We start from the raw sequence: 20,983 nt of genomic DNA on the forward strand, positions 1-20,983 counted from the left end.
TGAGTTCTCTTCAAGACTCCACCCCTGCCTGGCTGAGTGGCCTCAGGCAGTTTTCACTCTGTTTCTTGGCTAATGCATCTATAAAATGGGGAGAATGAGAACTGCCTTGCACAGCTCAAGGAGTTCATGAGGATCAAGTGGGATCATATGCAAGAATGCATTTTGTAAACTTCAGAACACTGTTCAAAGTCAAGAACTTTCTGTTTCTTTCCATCTTTAAAACTTGGAACCATGTGCTGAAGAAAACATTTTTGGGATAGTTTAGCTAAATGGCACAGGCACCACTGCTGTAGCAAAATAGCAGACTTGGAATGTCATTCTTGTCCCACATTCATTACAGATACACCATAATGAAATCAGCTGATGCTATGGGCAATCAATTCACTTCTCAGGAAACCTAGCCTATGTGGGTTACTCCTCACTGGACCTTTGAAACAAGCTGGAAATATACCATGTCCCTAAGACAGACTAGACTCACTGATACGGTAGTTCAGAGGGTGATATTTGAATTCTTCAGGCAATAAAGGGGGTGATGTAATAAAAAAAATACTTTTCCATTTGTACTAGTCATGTGCATAAAAATTTATCACGCTTATGCAATGATATTAGAGTTTAATCTTTACATTTAATACACACACACACACACACACAACCCCAAACACCCCAACACCCCTAATATCTTGGCAAATTCTCTATGCCATGCTAAAATCCTATAGAAGAGTCAAAAACTCCATGAGGCTACTGGGAGATTTCTCAACTCTTAAGTAGATTTTGAAAAAAGTAGATTATTAACTTGATTCCTGGGATTAGGAACTATTCATATTTCAAGAGCTTAAGTTCTAAACAGGAACAACAAAGAAAGAGAAACCAAAAGAGTTACAATGCACCCAGATATAGGCAAACTAACAGGGACTTTGAATGGGAACTTGCTATCAGGAAGAAAAACAACTCTAGAATTACGTAATTAGGGGATCACTGAGAAAATGGATATGCCACTTGCCACTTACCTGTATGAATCAGTGCAAACTTTCCTTTGCACAAAATACTCATGTTGAGATTTCTGAAAAAGACTGAGAAGCCCAAGACCACCGTATAGGAAAAGGCACTCAACATACTTCTCTGGGGTTCAATGAAGACAATTTCTGCTTCCCAGGGAGGGAGAAGTGAATAGTTTTATTAACTCTAGTCTGAAGCCAACTTTTTTGCATGATGTAATTCTCTGAATTCATAGGAAACCTAAGAGTATAACCATAGCTCATATTTCTCCTGTGATTATACTTACTTGCCCTTAAGAGGACTATGATTCTATAAATTAAAAACAACACCTTGCTAAAAACATGTTAGTTTTTCTAAAATATTATTGGGACTTTTTTTCCCCCCTGACTTACTACACATTAGAAAAAGAGATGGAAGTTTCTTCAATTTTCATCTGTTCAGTGAATGCTCAGTTAGTACCAAACACATTCCCAGATAATGAACACCCTTACACTAATTCTTAGGTATTTTATTCAGATGTATACTAGAATATTTATTAGTAACTTGCACATACTTATTTGTTCATATGTCTACCTTCCTCGGTAGACTAGGAGCAACCTAAGATTGAACATGTGACAGATAAAATCACAACACAATCACAATTTCAGTTGTGAAATCACAACTGAAAAAAATTAGATAAAGATGCTTTCTTTTACATAGTAACACTTTATCAGAATCCTAACCTCATATAAGAATCTGATTCTGTAAATGGGATTTGAGTAAAATTTTTGAGACCATATCTTCTGTTATAGTATTACAGACTGGCTTTCTCCATGAGCTAAGCAAGGAACACTGCTGGATATGGAAGCTGACATTTGTCTGAAATGAACCCACACAAGAATGAGGACGGGGTGGACAATGACAGCCCAACCCTGCCTGGCCTAGAAAGGCCACAAAAATTAAATGGGTGGCTACCCCCAAACTGAACTCGAGGATTTCTAGCATTTTATTCAGTGGAGGACACTAGAACTCTTTTTTAGGAAGTAAATCCTTTTTGAGATTCTATTTTGACCTCTATTTAGGTATTGTGGGCCTGATACATATGGCAAAACCTCTAACAAAATGACAACAAGAGCAAAAGATCAAGGAAAGGTGTCTTTGTCCAAAAAGAAAAAACACAAAAAAAATTAATCATAAAATTTCATAGTTTTGCAGTCAAGATGGCCAAATATACATCTGAAGAGTCAGACTCTTTACCGGTATGACTCAATGGGCCACATGATAAGGAAATCTGGAAACCTGGCACTCTCAGACTGTAAGACCACCACAGTTTTATTGGACATGAGACCACAAATAGCGAGACTGAGAACATCTAGGTGGACAGGTTTCTGAGCTGAAATGCTGACGATCCCTACTGAGGGTGAGCAGGACAGTGAGAGTCATTCCAGAGAAGAGGTGGAGAGTAAAATCCACCGCAACTCACACGTTTTAATGGTATGGCAAACTATACCAAGACAAATTCTAAAGCATTTGGCATGAATTAAGAAAAAAAGAGAACATGATTCAGTAATGTCAAACAGGCGGATCTTTGTCAGGTGGGCAAATGAGTACTTTCCCTAACAGCAAAACATAATGAGAACAGGCAGCCTAAAACATTATTAAAAAAAAAATTAAATTAACCAAATTGTTCCAATACCAGACCTGGACTTCTCAGAGACATTGATGATTCAAACCAGGTCTGGCATCCTCATCAGAAGGTATAAGAAAGACTGATGGCAATTACATTGCTGAAGAAAAGGAAATTATAGGCTAAGGGACTGAATAAGAAAAACAACAACAGTTATGAGTCAAAGCAAAAGGATCATGGAGAACCACTTAAATGACCAAAAGAGAAAGAATGTCCACAACTCAGGAGTATTCCTAAACTGGATGAATTTAGTGGGGATGCTTGCTTTCTACAAACATGTTTGTCAACAAGAAACTCTCTTCGTTTTAGTCACAGAAGACAAAAGCTCAGAAGCAAGGAAATGATAAAATAAATCCCCCAGCAAATGTAAACATGTATGGGTAGGTGATGAATGTTTTCACGAACACAGTTTCTATGAAGAGTGATAAGCTAGATGAGGTGCTAGTGCTGAGAAATGCAAAATACTCAGGGCAGGGGCACGTATGCCCATGCAGAACACCTAGAGCATCTGTTACAGTGACCTGCGAGGTCAGCATCAGTCACAAGTTCAGGGCACCCAGCCCATGTATAATATACACTAAAGCTCCATGAATGGTTACAAGACAAATAATAAATATAAGGTGACAATAAGCAATGAAAATGTATTCTGCTAGCACAGAACGAGGCAGTTCCGAGTGACTGAATTTTCCAGGTGGTTCAGACAGGGACCACTAATGTCCTTGAAACCAAAGTAATGGTTACAGTGGGCAGAGTCTGTGTTTTTTGTACAAATCAGGAATGGAAAAATATGACTATGCAACCAAATCACTGCAACTAAAAAAAGAAAGCCACAGAATAATTTTGGTGATATTGTACTTGTTCTGGGGGTTGCCATGGAAATCTGGGAGCTAAGCAACTTCACTTTCCATATTTACCAAGTGACTCCTGCTCACTCTAATGACAATCCCTCCCCATCCCCACACCCCGCCCCCCCCTACAAAAGGCAGGGTCTCTGTTTATCACAGAACCCAGAAACAAGGCCAGGAATGTGCATGCAGAACCAAACCGAATTCACATGTCTCAGCAAGCCTCAACACTCTAGCCCACTGAATACCTAGAGTGGGAGGATAAATAGGAAACACAGACTTGCAACGTAACTTCGGGGGAGGTTTCCCACCATGCACGGACGTCCGTCAGAATACGGACTAACATCATCTTTCCATGATGCCTGAGACTAGCTGTCAAAAAGAGGGAAGAGAAATGTTCTTTAACAGTAGCTCATGATGCCTCACAGAGCCCTAAGGAGGGAACGTGCTCTCTACATGATCAAACAGGGAGGAAAGGGAGTTACCAGACTGATGGAAGTTCTGGAAAGACACAGGCTTGAGACAAAAAATATTAAGACAAAAGCAAAATACCCAGAGGCTTTCCCTTGCTGTGGTACGGAGAGAGGTGTACTTTCTCCTGCTTATTAAAGTTTTGCAATGAAGTCTGTAATGTATCATCTTGACAAGATAGGATGATAATAGAATGGCAGCTTAATGAATTTTGCAATAAAAAATGATGAGTGCACAGCAATTTCTGAGTTTACCATCTCTGGGAAACACCCAAGTGCATGAGAAGCTTGGAAACAGATTTTCTGAAGCAGTATTTTTTTTTCTCTATAGTTTTCATTCCTGATAATAGTGGCGTGCCAAGCCACACTAAAATCTGAGGTGGAATGATTTCATGTTGACCCAGCGTCAGTCCCTATGATAAAAATAATCTCAAAAAGCAGTTTGAGCAATGTGTTTGGGCACATAAAAACAGTTTGGGCAATGTTTCAAAAAAGAGTCTTAAAAAAACAGTTTGGGCAATGACGGACTAAACAGTGAATTGATAAGTAAAAAATGTGGTCAAATTGTTGTTCCGACCATAGGACATACTACATAATATTAGAACTTTTGGCAGGTTGGCTTCAAAAAAACTACCAATTTTGGTACCATGTGGAGTGACTGACTGACTTCCTTCCCATGGTGCTCATAAAAAACGCTTCTCTTTGCAAAGGGGAAAAAAATGCTAATAAAACTGGATTTCATGAGGGAACGGGGGAATCACCACAGCTGGCCCAGGGCTGAAATGATTCACAGGAAAGAGGCATGGAGGCACAACAGGGAAGCCCATTCCCGAAACACCACCATTTCAAAAACCACAATGTAGAAACGAATCTACCTAATGGCTGAACGTGGAGTTGAACGATCAGAGTTAAATACATATTCCACTACTTATAACATAGCCTTCTTTTCCATTTGAGAACTTGCTTTCTAGTAGGGATCTTCTTCCTTAAGTCTCTGGTTCCCAGGTGAGTGAGGGAGACGTCTATAGACTGCTTACATTATTGCTCATTAATAAGAAAAAATTATATATTTACTTATTTTTATACCATGACTCACTGTAAAATGGGCTTGAGATAGTATACAAAATGTGTGAATAGGCAGTTTGATTTTAATAATATAAAAATCAGTCAATATATAATAAATATGCATTCCTCTCTAATTTAGAAAGTACAGAAAAGCATACAAATATTCTATATGCATTTTGTTGTGTAAATGTCTAGTTGTTTTTCTATACATAGAAAAATACACACATATATACTTTTCTTTTAACAGAATGGTATAACACCAAAACAATATTGAGTTACCTGCTTTGTTCACTAACTGATAAAGCCAGACGGTCTTACATAAGACTGTAATACACTTTTTTTCATTTAATGATCTACCTTGAACTTTTTTCTTGTCATTAGCTTTCCAGGGCATCATTTTTTAAATGGCCACATCAACTATGTCATTTTCAGTCACATATGGTAACTAAGTATAATTAAGCCAAGAGCCACATGATACCTTAGTCTGTGTGACAGTAAGAATCCATGTGGATAAACGTGTCTCATGCCAAAACAAACAGGTGTGTCCAAAGTACCCAGGATCTGCAGAGGCAAAACCCGAGAACAGGCACATGCTGCAGCCTTGAGCACTTGGAGAAAGGCATTATGTAAGCCTCTGAATAATATGAATTCCCAGTTATTTTTCAACAAGGAAGACACAAATGAGTATATGAGTTGAATTCTTAACCTCTCACTGGGTCTGTCTGGGAGAGGGTCCAGGATGAATTAAATGCACTGAAAGAATTAATGACAGCTGTAATCCCAGCAGCTAGTTAGTGTGATCTGTGTTAAAACAAAGCCCAAGAATCTATTCCCACCTCCCAGCCCCAGCAATGCTGTACAACTCATCCCAGCTGCTGATGTATTTGAATTCAAGCAGCAAATCAGCTCTCTCTGGGGCCAGGGTGACTCTGCATTCCCCTCACGTATGGGCCTCTTTTTTGGAATCTGCTGGATCCAGAGGGGGAATAATTTCCTTAGCAAAATGTAATGTAAAATTATAGTCTGATGATAACCATCACAATTGTAGCTAATGTTTATTAGGTGCTTACTAAGTTCTAGGCGCAGTATCAAGTACATGACATGCACTTACACTGGCTTACTTAATCATGCTAACTGCCCTCCAAGGAAGCTATTCTTAGTGACTGATTTTACAGATGAGCAAATGGAGGTTCAGAAAGGGAAAGTAATGCTTTCCAGTTCTCAGGGCTGCTAGGTGACAGAGATGGCACTGAAACAATGCAGCCTGACTGCAGAACCCCTGTTCTCCAACACCACACCAGGCTGCCGCAAACCTCAACAGAGTCAAAGAGATGTTCTGGTAGTGACAGAAATGAGCAACCTTGACTGTTTGTCCCTCCCCACAAGCCTGTGTGTCTCTCACTTTAGCTGGCATTAGCATCACCAAAGCATCCTTTAAAATACAGATGCAGGGTGCCTGGGTGGTTCCGTCGGTTAAGCATTTTACTCTTGATTTTGGCTCAGGTCCTGATCTCAGGGTCGTGGGATCAAGCCTCACATCTGGCTCCACACTCAGAACGGAATCTGCTTGAGATTCTCTCTCTCTCCCTCTGCCCCTTCCCCTGCTCTCTCTCTCTCTAATAAATAAATAAATATTCAAAAAAAATACAGATACCTGAGCTCTAGTCAAGACCTCCTGATTCAGAATATACCAAGGAGGAGCAGGAGGAGGAGATCAGGCATCTGTATTTTTAATAAGCTCCTTACAATGTTCAAATGCACACTAAGTCTAAGAATTACTGTTCCAAGAAACATGTTTCAACACCTTGGTATAAGTACTAAATATCTGAGACAAAAATCGGTGATAAATGTCACTTTGTAATCTCTTAGAAGATTATTATTTTTTATGTCACTTTGTAATCTCTTAGATTATTATTATTTTTTCTCAAGTAGGCTCCATGCCCCAATGTGGAGCCCAATGCAGGACTTGAACTCAAACAACCCTGAGATCAAGACCTAAGTGGAGATCAAGAGTTGGATGCTTAATACGTTGAGCCACCCAGATGCCCCTCTTGGAAGAACTTTAAAGGGGACAAGACCTGGTTGCTGATCCTCTCTAATCCTTCTGGCCCCACCTTCTGCAGTTGTCCAGAAAAAGTACAGCTTCTATGTCAGTAGCTTTCATCTAGATATACGGCTCCCATTTCTGCTATATGATGTATCCATGTGGCAACTTGGAGATTAAATGTAATTTCCCTTGCTACCATTCATCTGGCAGCACAATCGAAAAACCCTGTTCCATCTGTTCTGAGGTTATCACAAATGAGAGTGACTACCTTGGCCCAGCAAATTAAAGGTACTGCTGAATGCATATTGCTCTCTGCATAGCTGGGGCTAGATTTGGAGGGGATGCTGCCTGCTGGTATGCATATTGAGGAGTCCATTCAGGAGGGTTCGAGTGCCCCCCCATGGCACTACTGGATGCTAGGACAGATGGCTTTTACTGCTTCTGTAATTCAGTCTAACCAGATTTTCACTTCCATGGCTGAGGAAATGACACAGGCACCCTTTTGAAGACAACGTGGCATGGGGAACAGATACCACCTGGGTACAAATTCCTTGCCTCCCCTTCACCAGTTGTGTGACCACTGAACCTCTGGAGCCTGAGTTTACCTGTCTGTGAAATGTGGTTTCTGAGAACCTACCTGGGTGATGGTCAGTTGTGAGAATGAAGTAAGACAGTAATGTGCTTAGGCTGCTTGCCATGTTAGATGAGGTATAATAATTTTAATTTTTATTGCTGTTATTATTGAATGATGCTCAGATCTAACTTGGTCTCAAGGTTCTGATTCAAATGCCTTCATTTATCATTTCACAGCAGCCCCCCACCCCTGTCTCTTTACAGGCAGATCCCTAGTTTACTGAATGAGTAAACTCCAGGTACATAAGCAATGCTGGAAATATTTTTCCTTAGAATAAAGGTTGAGTTTGCAGGCTAGGTCACAAAAGCACAGAGAACTACATTTCCTCGAGAACAACCGCACAAGTTGGAACCAGAAGGCAGAGTAATCACTCGCTAAGAGAACAGCTGTGAGGTCAGAACAAATGGGTTCAAATCTACTTTGTTGCTGTGTGATCCTGAGTACATTAATTAATATAAATTATATTTTCCTCTGTTGTCCCAAATGGGGACAGTACCTATGTCATGAAATTGTGAAAATTAAGGGAGTTGTTGCTATGCACAGTACTTAGCATGGGAAACCACTTGATAAATTATGGAGCCATATATATTAAACACACATTAAAAAACTGATTTCTAAGAGAATGTTTTCTTTTTTTTTTTTTTAAGATTTTATTTATTTATTTGACAGAGAGATCACAAGTGGGCAGAGAGGCAGGTGCATAGGGGGTGGGGGTGGGAAGCAGGCTCCCCGCCGAGCAGAGAACCCAAAGTGGGGCCCAATCCAGGACCCTGAGATCATGACCCGAGCCGAAGGCAGAGGCTCAACCCACTGAGCCACCCAGGCTCAAGAATGTTTTCTAAGTATAGTTTTGAAACAGATCTTCCCACAATCCTTAGTTCTAGAGATAAGAAATACATATACAAATGCTATTCCAAGTTCCCTCTGTAGAGCGTCACTGTCCCACCCTTCTGTCCTTTGGATGAGACTATACCCATTTCCTTTAGCATTTTACTCAAAATTCTACCTTTCAGAAATTTCTTGACCAGCTATATACAACTTGGATATCGAGTCCCTTCCTCACTAAAATATTCAGTGTTTTCCAAATGACTTGCATTTGTTGCTGTGATGCTTTTTAAACCCTGTATCTCCTTCATCATTTCCTTCCTTCTTTGACACAAAGTTTAATCTCAGAGACTTCTCCCATTTCGTCCGGAGCCCCACTTCTACCACACACTGATTTGTCTGTGAGGACCCACATGATGCCCTGGGGCTGACCAAAGTTCTGACCCAGCAAAGAGTAGGAAAATGCATCTAGCTCTTCCTCCTGGGAAGAGATCACTGTCATCATAAAGACATCTTTGCCTTTAGGGAAAGGGAAATGCCACCTGGGAAAGATTCTACTACATCCATAGACTGAAGCTGAAGAACCTTAGGGAGGTACCTGGGACGCAACTCGTCTATGTACACAGAAAGAAAAACACTTCCAGAAAACAAGACACACATCCGGGAGCATCAGTTATTACGTCACATGCTCCCATGAGCCTGAAGTGCAGGTATGAAGCCAGAAGACTGAGCCTATGAATTCCCAAAGTGACTCTCAGGAACTTCCTCTCCAGGAAGAGGGAGGCGATTGACAGCCTGAGGCCAAGAGTGTTGGCATGGATTCATGTCTATGCCAAAAGAATGGGCTCCACCTTCTGCATAGAGTGGGGGCGCTGCAGAGAGGGGAGAGAATAATGTGCGCTGACATTCAACAGCTGGGACTTCTCAAAGAGAAACACCCAAGTGAGCTGTGGCTGGGAGTTTTAGGCCCACTAAATATTTCAACAGGGACCAAAAAGAGGGCTAACCAATGGAACACAGAGAAAGTTGTCAACTGCAAGTGTGTCAGTGAGCAGAAAAGCATAATTGAACTCAAAAGAGATCAGACAGATGGAAATAAGAGGAAATGAGGTTCTGAAAAATATCATCCTCCAAGTGTGAAGGCAGAGAACGGATATGTGGAGGTGTGCTTGTGTGTCCACACAAGAGCAATCTGACAAGATATCTGCTCTGTGGCAAGAACCTGAAAAAAGGTAAGGTCACATCAAACCTGGACAGGTGTCACGGGAACCCAAAGTGCACAACAAGGAAATGACAGGGGAACACAGTGAGCATCCACAGTGATGTAACAGTGAAATGACAGTATCTGAACCCAGTTCAAGTCCGAAGAAACTCGAGTTTCTTAAGAGAAAGGAACCAAGTTGCCCCAAAATTCAGAGCAAGATCTGTGGACTCTCAACAGCGGCACACATTTCATGGGTGGGACATAAGGTGTTGGGAAGAACATTCTTTATCTTAATGGTTACAAATTTATTTTAATGTATATTAGAGAATAATACAGTGAGACCATCAAATTCATCTTTTTAGAGATTTTACTGAGTAGGATGAGGCCATGTAAAGAAGTGAGTGGCTTCAAAATTAATTTTTTTTGAACTTGAATAATCCAGCTTTGTTAGACTGGACATTTACTTCAAAAACTCAGAAGAATCATATAAAATGAACATATGTGTACATAGCAATCAGAGCTGAACATGTAAAGAGAGAATGATCTGATATTAGAGAGAAGGAATTCTCTTCCCATATAGATAACAGAAACAGGATAATTAATATCCTGAAAATCATAGACAAAGGAGATTATTGAGGCTACTGAGGTCAGAAGTGATGCACGTTTTTCACAAAATGGCTGGTACTAGACTTTAGGACCAACCAGGTGGGGTGATTTTTAGCCAGCACATTCAGAGAAGCCAGAAGTATCACGAAGAAAAATTCTCAGAACAGTAATTTTTTTGTCAGCTTAATATTCCCTTTGCTGGCTTTTTTGCCCTATATTTAGGTTCTAATGCCCACTTTTAGGATGTATATCTAGAATCACTCTTCCAAATAACCTTTGGAAACCTTACATAGAATCTCAGCAGTTTAGGGGTGCCTGGGTGGCTCAGTGGGTTAAAGCCTCTGCCTTCGGCTCAGGTCATGATCCCAGGGTCCTGGGATCAAGACCCGCATCAGGCTCTCTGCTCAGCGGGGAGCCTGCTTCCTCCTCTCTCTCTGCCTGCCTCTCTGCCTACTTCTGATCTCTGTCTGTCAAATAAATAAATAAAATCTTTAAAAAAAAAAAAAGAATCTCAGCAGTTTCAAAACTCAATTCATTATTTCTCCTTTCTTTTCACAGCACCAAACTTCTCCCAATGACTCAAACTCAAAATTCCACATTCTTCTCCTTTGTTTCCTACATATAACACATTGCAAAATTATTTTCATATTCTTTTTTCTCTGTGTTCCTCCTGCAATCTGCTTTCTTTCAGATTCTGTCAAGAATTGGTGACATAATGTTGTAGGAAGACTGTAGGTTTGCAAACAGATAAACCTTGTTCTGAATCCACTCCTTCTCTCTGTTATATGATTCTGGAAAATAAGTTCATCCTTTTAGGCCTTAATTTTATCATCTTTAGTAAGTACCACAGCACAGTATTAAAAAAAAACTATGTTATGCACTGAAGCTTTACAAATCAATTTAAAGAACTGTATTAAACAACAGCATATGAGTTATGTGGTTGTCGGCCAAAGAATGAACGAAGGCTTATACAAATGATTTGAGTTTGGGAAGGAACTGAGCTAGGTATTTCAAGTTCCCTTAACCTGAAAAACATCATCTTATGGAAATACACAATTTTTTTTTTTTACCCACAAATGACTTAGAGTGTTTATTTGTACTTTAATTCTATAGATAAACTTGGCAAAGCGCTTTGATAAAGGAGCCTTCTGTCTTTATTCGCAAATGAGACAGAGGAAGAGTCAGGTGTGTGAAAACATGACAGTGCCCTGTCACCTGCTCATCTCACAGTGAGAGGTGGCTGGGTTACAAGCTGGGGTGGGGTGCCAGCAGAACCTTCCAGCTTCTGGCCAGTCACCCACCCCTCCTATGGTACTTTCCAAGCCAGCCTGGATATCATCCTAGTTTCTCAGGAAAAAAAGGGTTTTCCAAAACAAACCATAAAAAGTCTATGTATAGGGGCACCTGGGTGGCTCAGTGGGTTAAGCCTCTGCCTTCGGCTCAGGTCATGATCCCAGGGTCCTGGGATCGAGCCCCGCATCGGGCTCTCTGCTCCGCAGGGAGCCTGCTTCCTCCTCTCTCTCTCTGCCTGCCTCTCTGCCTACTTGTGATCTCTGTCTGTCAAATAAATAAATAAAATCTTAAAAAAAAAAAAGTCTATGTATATATGCCCTCCTACATACTTTTCAGTGAAAATGTTTCTTCTCTGAGAAAAGGAGGAAAGCTAAGCACCCCTCAAATATCCAAGGTTCCAGTCCTGTTTCCAGAAAGCATTTCCTAACATTCAGAGGAAAGACAGGCTGCTTCACTGTCTTGCCATCTTCTATCCTTCTGTCAACTGTTTGCAGACAGAGACACCAGCAGCTTGTTCTGTAGCTTAGGTCTGTCCATTTTCATATGTCCTAACACTTCATCGTTTACCTCACGTGATCAAATTAATCTTGGGTCAAGATCTAATTGATTTGCTCCTAATCTCTATCTTCTTTCTTACATGCTCCCAGAATATGCTTCGAAACCTGTTCCAAAGCTGCTTCTGCTTCAACCTAACAGTCTGAAGGGTCCTAATCTACACTATCCTCTGCTTAGTAGTGAATATTAGATGACCGTGGCTCTCCTGGCGCTGTGAGAAACACATCACCCCACAGCCCAATGCCGTCCGTGTTCATGGAAGATATGGGGAGACCAGTTCTGTTCCCAGTGTTCCCTGCTACACTCAGAAGAGCCCAAGCCATGTGCAGACCAAAGAGAATGACCCAAACCACATATTTAAGAAGAATACAGGCTATCGTTTGAAGAGAGGTCAAAGCTCTGAAACTGTGCATATCCTCTGACCTAGAAATTCTTCCAGGAATTTAGCTTAAGGAAATGATCATGCCTGCGAACAGATCTGGCTACAAAGATAACAGTAGCTTTACTCATAAAAACTAAATATCTGAAACAACCCAAATGGTGCCCAATTCACCAAGGTCTAGCCATTTTGTGGGATAGTATGATATCGTGAAATGCAGTGATGGTCTGGAGGCAGCACGGATTCATTTCCAGAATGAAAACAAAGGCCATTACCTCTGAAATACAGGGGATAAAAAACGGTTTTTGTTAAAAAAAAAAAAAAAAGTTTTTTTGTGACAAATAAAAAGATGTCAATCCACGTTATGTATTTTCTCTCTCCTCAAGGCCAAGTGATTCATTCTTCTGATCTGTGTCTTTACTGTACCTCACAGAGGTTAACAACAACTGCAACACTCCCCAGCATTCACTGGGCACTCACTCTGCACTAGGTGCCATGTGAAGTACTCTAATCCGCACAGCAGCCCCATGAGGTAGAAGCTGTTGCCCCCGCCTTCTGGAAGAGGAGCCTGAGGCCTTGAGATGCAGGTAACCTGCCCCCATCGTGTGCAGCCAGAGACAGCAGACACAGAACCAGCAGCCAGGCAATCTGGTGCACTCAACCACCACGTGCTCCGCAGCCTCTGTGAATGGACTTATCCTCCGAGGTCGGTTATCACGGTGGCCTGCTGCTATCTATTCACTTGTCTACTCCCCTCCCTCAACTGCGAGCACAGTAAAGACAAGGTCTGCTGTTTCTGCTCCCAGTCTCTCCCAGGCAATGTGCCAGTGTCAGTTGTATGAAAGAGCGAGCCTTGGTATTTGTGCATGATTAAATAATAACTAGTAATAATAGCAGCAGCTCTCAGCTCTTGCCGAGTCCAAGACTTGTGCCAGATCCTTAAATGTAAAATTTTACTTACTCCTTAACAAATCCTCATGAGATAGGCACTATTATCCCTACTTTATAGATGAGCAAACAGAGGCTGAGCAACAGTCAAAGACTTGCCCATGTGTTGCTGCTGGTGCCAGAACCCAGGTCTGACGGGACTCCAGGAAGAGCTTCAGCCCTCAACTCTTACACTACCACCACTCAGCTCTCTTATTCCAGAAGCTGAAACAAGCCTGAATATTTTAGGGCCCAGTCATCTGATACAGCAAAGAGCTCCGTTCTGACATGAAAAACAGATTCAGTAAAACTGTGGTGATAACACTGTGCTGCTTGGAACAAAGAGAGTGTTATTCTCTAATTAATTCATTCATTTAGTTCACACATTTATTGGGTGTCCACTAAATGCCAGGTTCTGTGAGAGGTGGAGTAGAAAGATGAGCAAAGGCAGGGCCTGGCCTCAGAGTCACATGAGTGGGGCATGTGACTTGCACTAATAAGCATTTAATGACAAACTGAGAAAAGGAAACTGGTTCTGTGCTGCTAACAAAAGAGGGGCGGAAGCCATGATGCCAGAGCTGAGCTCCTACTGTGTTGCAGGAGGAAACAATGTTCCGCTGTTTGCCCAGAGGAGATCTGGAAAAGAGAATCCTGCACAGCAAGTCGCCCTGGCCTTTCATTTTTCTGACACTGCTTCCTGTCCTACCAGGCTTACTCAGCAATGAAACCAGGCAGGGCCCAACCACACACCATCCTCAAGGACACTTAGGACAGTAGCACACAGAGAGGCTGGAGGTGTGCACCCTGAGCCATGGGACTCACGTTTCTCTGCTGATTGCATGGCGTGGAAGAGCGTCAGGGGCCTCTCGCTGCAAGAAGGGGGCTTGGAGTCACTGCTCTTCTTCCGGGACAGATGCAGCTGGGCGTTGGTGAGAGGCGTATCGGGCACGGTGTTAAATATCTGCAAGTGAAGTTGCACAGAAGGGTTACACTACACACTGCCATGAGTCAGGGCGCAAGCCCTAACCAGTACAACTGAAAGCTTGGTGGTATCAAAGACTCAGCAAAAAGACCCAAGAAGACCACCTGCATTAGCTCAGGACTTTGTTTGAAACATCTCTCAGAACTGGTACTAAACATTTTCTTTCAGGAGCATATCTTGGAGTTTGGTGACTATTCACTTCCATTTCTGTCATTCTGCTGTCACTTACACTTATCCCCTCTGTAGTTTTCTTCAAGGGTGAGGGGAATGAAGTGTGCTAAATACAAGCCACTGTCTATTAATAGGGCTTGGAGTATTTTGAGTACCTTTGTCCAAAACCAGTTCATCAAAACCCTTTACTTTCCTCATTGGTTCTACTGACCAATTCTTAATGATTGCTTCACAACTTTCTTAGAATGTGAAACTGCATTTAAATAACATTCCGAGAAGAAGCCCAGGGCAGGGCACCAGTTCCTGGTCTGTAGTCACCTTTGGATGGAGCCTGCTTTCCAGCTCAGCAGCTCTATGTCATCTTTGATGCTGAGCATTTTCTCATTTAAAAGGAAGAAAAAGGTTGATGATAAAAGTAACCAAAACTACAATTTGGAAAACATAGAAAAGCATCGGAAAAAAAAGAGATAAACTTTCTATTTTTACCATTTAGAGACAACCACTATAAGCATTTGAGCTTTCTTATGAACTTTTTTTCTTTTAAGCTTTTACAACAGATGAAAATTGTGACAATGTTTCTTTTTTTTACAGATACAAGTATGGTGGCATCATTATAACAGCTACACTTACATGGTGCTTACCATGATCACCATAGCCACCACACAAGGTCACTTCCCTAGGGATTAGTGTGTTCTACAAGTGGCTCATTCAGTTCTCAGTGACGTGGAGCAAGAGGTACTGTCCTCACCACTTATAATGAAGAACAAAGGCAGAGGTTAGCTGCCACAATTATGGATATAATTACAGATAACATAGAAAGCTGTATCCCTAGATTTTCTTGATTTCTTTTTTAAAGATGTATTTATTTGAGAGGGAGGGAGAGAGAGAAGGAGAGAGCAAACGGTGGGAGGGGGAGAGAGAGAATCTCAAGCAGATTCCCTGCTGAGCACAGAGCCTGATGTGGGGCTCGATTCCAGAACCCACAGAGCACAACCTGAGCTAAAACCAAGAGTCAGATGCTCAACTGACTGAGCCACCCAGGTGCCCCTAGACTTCTTTTCAAATGCATATAAATGACAACACTACCTCAATCAAGAAAGATCTCTTGAGCATTTACTTCATACCAAGGACTCTGGTATCACACTGCACATGGTGAACACGTTCCCTGTGGATGGGACGGTTTGCATCCACTACCTGTGATTAACAGAGTGTTTGCCATGCCAGGTATCAGGTTAGGAGCTTTGTATGAGTTACCTTGTTTAATGTAAAACAAACAAACAAACAAACAAACAAAAACCCCACCTCCCCTAATTGAGATTACATAATCTACACAGTTTTGTATTCTATACATCTAACATATTTCAACATTTCTCCTTTCTTTAAAAAATCTTAAACATGATCCTCAATGGTTGTGTAACAGCCACACTGTATTAAGATATCAATATTTATTGATTTATTCATTATCATGTCTCACTCTGGAGCTAGCCTCCTTCTGGATTTCCACTTTCTCAACAATCATGAGTAACAAGAGGAAGGTGGGGGCACCCCACTTCCTTCCACTATGGGTAGCATTAGATATACTATGCTCTTTTCAATGGCCCTCTCTCCTTTGTGTGTGCATTTAAAAGCAGAACTCTGAAGCTGATATATAGGAAGCAAAGTCATAAGAATGATGAGAATTTCAGCCAAAACAGCTGCTCTCCATGGGCTGGCAGGTCCTTGGGCTCCAATGATGCCAGCCAGCTGGTTAAGTCAATCTCGCTCCCAAACACAGCTGTCTGAAAAACAGCATTATCATATTTTCCCTAGGGGACTGAATTTTCAACGAAATAAACTGAATCACAACATAGCTGAGTTCAAGTGGGGCGAGGGGGTAAGAAGAGAAGGGGACTTAAGCAAAAACAACAGAAATGTCCTAGCTTCCAGAGTAGCTGGCACCCCTAAAAATAAGTACTGGTGCTATGTACATGTACAGTCTCCTGAGTTCTGCAAGGGAAGCAAAGAGAAACTATGGTTATTGTCGAGCTCAAGGACTACAGACTCTAAGAGGCCTTCTCCCCCCTTTCCTGTGTTCCCCAAACAATGCTGAGCTGCAAGCCTGCTCCCAGATGACCACCTCATGGTGCACTATTATCACTGACATTTAAACCGTGCTTCTGTATGTGAGTGTCTGTGCCCGGCAGGCACCATGCTAGGCACTTTGCACGGCTTTAAGCCACAGATATTAAGTAGGGTGAGCACGCCACAGGAGAGATCTCCTGACCTGCCTGCTGCACAGCGAAGCAGGAGAGGGGCTGGACCTGGAATGCAGGGTTGCAGCTCCTCACATCTGCACTCTCCACTTACTCAGCTGTCATTACTCATTCAGCTCAGCTTTTCCAGCCAATCTTCACTCCAGAAGCCATGCCCCCCAAATGCACAAGCAAGGATTACAACAAATAACGGTATCTCTTAGCACCCCTCTGCCTCTGTCCTCAAGAATAACACTCTCAGCCATCCCTAATTGAAAATGAATTCAGACTTGTGATGGCCCACCACCCCCTTATGTCTAGTCTCCAAGGTTTGTTTCTCTTTTCCTAACTGGAAATAAGCTTGTTGGGCAACTACAGTGGACACAAAGAGAATGGATACACATTTTAATTTCAACTATCACCAAGAATGTGAGGTTACAGTCCTTCCTAAAAACCGCATGAAATGCTGGAGAAGCAAAGAATAGGTTGTGAAGAAAGCCTGCAGATTTGGGCAGATGCATGAAAAATTGCTTCCAAAACAATGTTTACACACAGCTGAGCAGGAAGAGACATGGAACCCAGGAGAGTCGTTCGTTCTGCATACTGGTAGGTTTCTTTAAAAGAGAAGTTGTTTGCCCATACCAGAACCAGTTCTAGCAGATTTTCACCACAGGTGAGACCAACAGTCCCAAAGGCCAGTTCTCCAGCCATCACCGTAAGCCAGGCCCAGGCTGCTCAAGAGTTCTGATGGGGCTGCTCTCACACCACAAAATGTCAAGTGCCAGACACAAGACTATCAATGCAGTGGTTACAGATGTTTCCAGAGTGCAAGGGCACCTCTGTAAATGTGAACAAGTCAGAGCAGATGATACAAACTTACATTAAGGAGTCTGGAAAATCATGCTCCAAATTACTGTTGTTCACTTAACTCTGAAACTTGAACACATGCAAGCTGTTTAAAGCCTGCTTACTGTCTGGCACTTTCTAGCCAGGCCAAGGGTTTGTCTCTGTGCTAAAAGCTCAAGCTGGAATTCTGATGACAACCTGAATTTTTCACAGTTTCCTTGGTTATTCCAAGTCTATTTTGTTTGGAAGAGGTAATTTCAAGAAAATCAAATGAAGTTTCCTTCATTCTATTAAGAAGAATCACTGTAGAAATGACCCTGCCAAATGATGCAAGTGTGGGTTCCTATCATTTATGACCAATGGATTTATGGAGCCCTACCACGTGGCTGGAACAATTCACAAGTTTCACAGAGACTTTCCAAATTAACATAAAAGAGGGGGATTTATTCTGTGTCCCAAGTGCCCTATTAATTCTGTCCAAACTTACTAATTGAGTTAGGAACCCTTTAGAAATAAAAGTTATTGGGAAGGCCATAAGCCTTCTGGAAGCTACTGAGGAGTAAAACTGTAACATTAAAAAAACAACAACAACAACTCTGCATATCTCTTCCAAGTATTCCCAATTTCAAGCTTCCTGTAAGTGGAATTAGCAGACCCATAAATACCAGCTTCTGTTTCCCTTTAAGCTACATGGGAGAGCGGTCAGGCTTCTGGATTCACACAGGCCCAGGCCCGGTCTGGGTTCTGCTGTTTACTCAGTGGGCAACATCTACAGTGACACTGTAGTGATCTCACCATCACTGATAGCAGCACCATTGCCATATCACCACAAAAAGTCCAACAAAGGAATTCATAGCCAGCATATGGGTAGAAAGCAAAGAGGCTTTGGAGCTAGACAGACTTGGGTTCAACTCAGGCGAGAGCCTCAACAACTCTGAGCCTGTTTCCCTGTGCAAACGAGGATCTAATACCTGCCTCACAGAGCCATTGAAAAGTTAAGGCACAGTAAGTGCTAGAACCTAGCAATGAGTGGACAAGAAATGGTAGTGGTATAATGACAATAAAATAACCAAAATCTGTTGAGTGTTCATCCTGCTATTTGCATGAATTTTCTCATTATTTTACTCACAAGAACTCTATAAAAAAGGTACTATTATTCTTGGCATCATGAAGGTGAGAAACCTAAGACTCGGTGAGATAAACTGATTTGTCCTAGGTCACATACTTGAATGCAGCTGAACTGGAACTTAGCATGACCATCTGGATATTACCCATGTGTGGTTTTATACCTATTATTAATTTGAAAGACATAGGACAAAATAAGAAGATTCCAAGTTTTACAGTCCAATGGATCTGACTTTAGTTGCTTACTAGTAGTTCTATGATTCTGAGCAAGTTGTATAACTCTGTGACCTTCAGATGCCTCATCTGTAAAAACTCTCAGAAGTGTGGTGAAGACCAAAGCACCTAACACAGTTTGACACTCCATGTTCAAGAGACATTACTGCATTCAATAAAAAAGTATAAGAAGAGAAATAACTGGAGACTCAACAATGAATTATTTGCAGTCAGGACACGAGGATTTAATTTATAAGTGCAAATTTAATTACTGCTCTTTGCAAAACATCGATCTTAACTGCTTACAGCAATGTTAAAATTTGCTGTTCTTTTCCCTTGCATTGTCTACAAAATCCAAATTTCACTGCCCATCCCCCTGCCTGCCTGAGGCCCATCCCGACAACTGTAGACCACTGCCACTTGCAAAATTTGTTGTTAGCGGTGGCACATACACATTTTTACACCTTTTGTGATCCCATTCATCACATGCTTCTGTAATTTACAAGGATTAGGAGCCTTCCTATAATGTGTGGGGTGCACTCTTTATTATGTGCTGTGATATTTATGGGAGGAAAATTAGATCATGATAAAGAGTTCCTGGTCTATAACTGCTAAGTAGCTCTGAGACAATAAATCAATGACAGAGGCCTGAGGATAACAAAGCAAAACAGAAGAGACTGAGCATTTTCCTGAGACACAGATGCACGAGGTCCAAGTATTAAAGGATAAACAAATCTGGCCTTGTTTAATGTGGAGTTTCTGCTTTGGGAGTGGAGGGCTGGAACCACAGAGCAGGGCTCACACACTGCCCTCTCCTTCTCATGACACAGTGCAGCAGGGCTGCTTAGGGCCTGAGAAGCTATAAACCCAGCGCCTTTCCATGGGAAAGCTGGGCAAGTCTTATTAGCAGGGCTCATTTACAGCAACTGTTAAAAAGCCAAATTCATAGGCTACAGTGACAGGGTTTTTAAGGACAAGTGGGAGCCCAATACCCTATTGATATTAGCATTTTGGCAGAGGGATCAACAATTTAGAAAATAGTTTGGGAAGTTTTACTAAAAGTCCTTCAGAGAAAAAAAAAGTCCTTCAAAAGAAACCAATTCCATTTAGGAACTGGGGGCATATATAGATAGATGGCATGCATGGTCATCCATTGGATGCTGTGATTTTCCCAATTTCCAGAAAGTTTCTCCTTCCCGTTCTCTTTGCCCATGGAGGAATAGATGAAAACATAACAAAACCCCATCCTTATTTAAGCTATATTAAAGGAGCTTCATAATTCAAACAGTACTCAGTTTATCTGGAGCTTATTGGGAAGGAATATACATGCTCAGATTCACAACCCTATTGCATTAAAGAAGAGTAATTTGCACAGCACTTGACACTCAAAAAAAGAAAAAAGGCCTGTGAAAGAAGCACTCCAGTCCTGCATATAAGTAAATCTAGCTTACTTTTAAACCTCACAAGGGCAGACCAAAAAGAGCATACTCGGGAACCAATGGAAGGAAAAATAACAAAAAATGAAAATCAATGAACACATTAAAAAAAAAGCCATGACCATAAGATACAAAACTAGCTTCCCAAGCAGGCAACAGCACCAGAGATTATCTTAATGTAGTAAAGCATCAAGGCATTCTTCATCATCATCATTAAGTTGAAATATCAAGAACATGAAATAAAACTGCCAAATACTTGTCAGTTGCCAGAAACTGTTCAAATCAATTATACTTCACTAACTGATGGACATTTTGTGCACAAACCCCAATAGTGGTGTAATGGGTTTCAATTTCACCAACATTTTGGTAAAAGCAGGTCAAGGTAGCTTGGTGGGTGAAAATCAAGTCAGATCAAGACAACAGCACCAAAAGACACTACCATTTTAATGGGAATGCAGGGATGCTTA

The 20,983-nt window shown here is 41.5% G+C and overlaps 1 protein-coding gene across 5 annotated transcripts in view; it reads right to left on the reverse strand.

Annotated features, from left to right (window-relative positions):
- The window catches only part of ARHGAP26 (Rho GTPase activating protein 26), a 437,763-nt gene that overhangs the window by 69,950 nt on the left and 346,830 nt on the right, over positions 1-20,983 (reverse strand). For all 5 annotated transcript variants that reach the window (XM_080803878.1, XM_080803877.1, XM_080803876.1 and 2 more), the window contains exon 19: positions 14,335-14,473. In XM_080803878.1, coding sequence (XP_080660004.1) covers positions 14,335-14,473 — 139 coding nt within the window. The remainder of the gene's footprint in view (positions 1-14,334; positions 14,474-20,983) is intronic.

Source organism: Martes martes (assembly GCF_963455335.1).
Source record: "Martes martes genome assembly, chromosome: 5".
NCBI lineage: Eukaryota > Metazoa > Chordata > Mammalia > Carnivora > Mustelidae > Martes > Martes martes.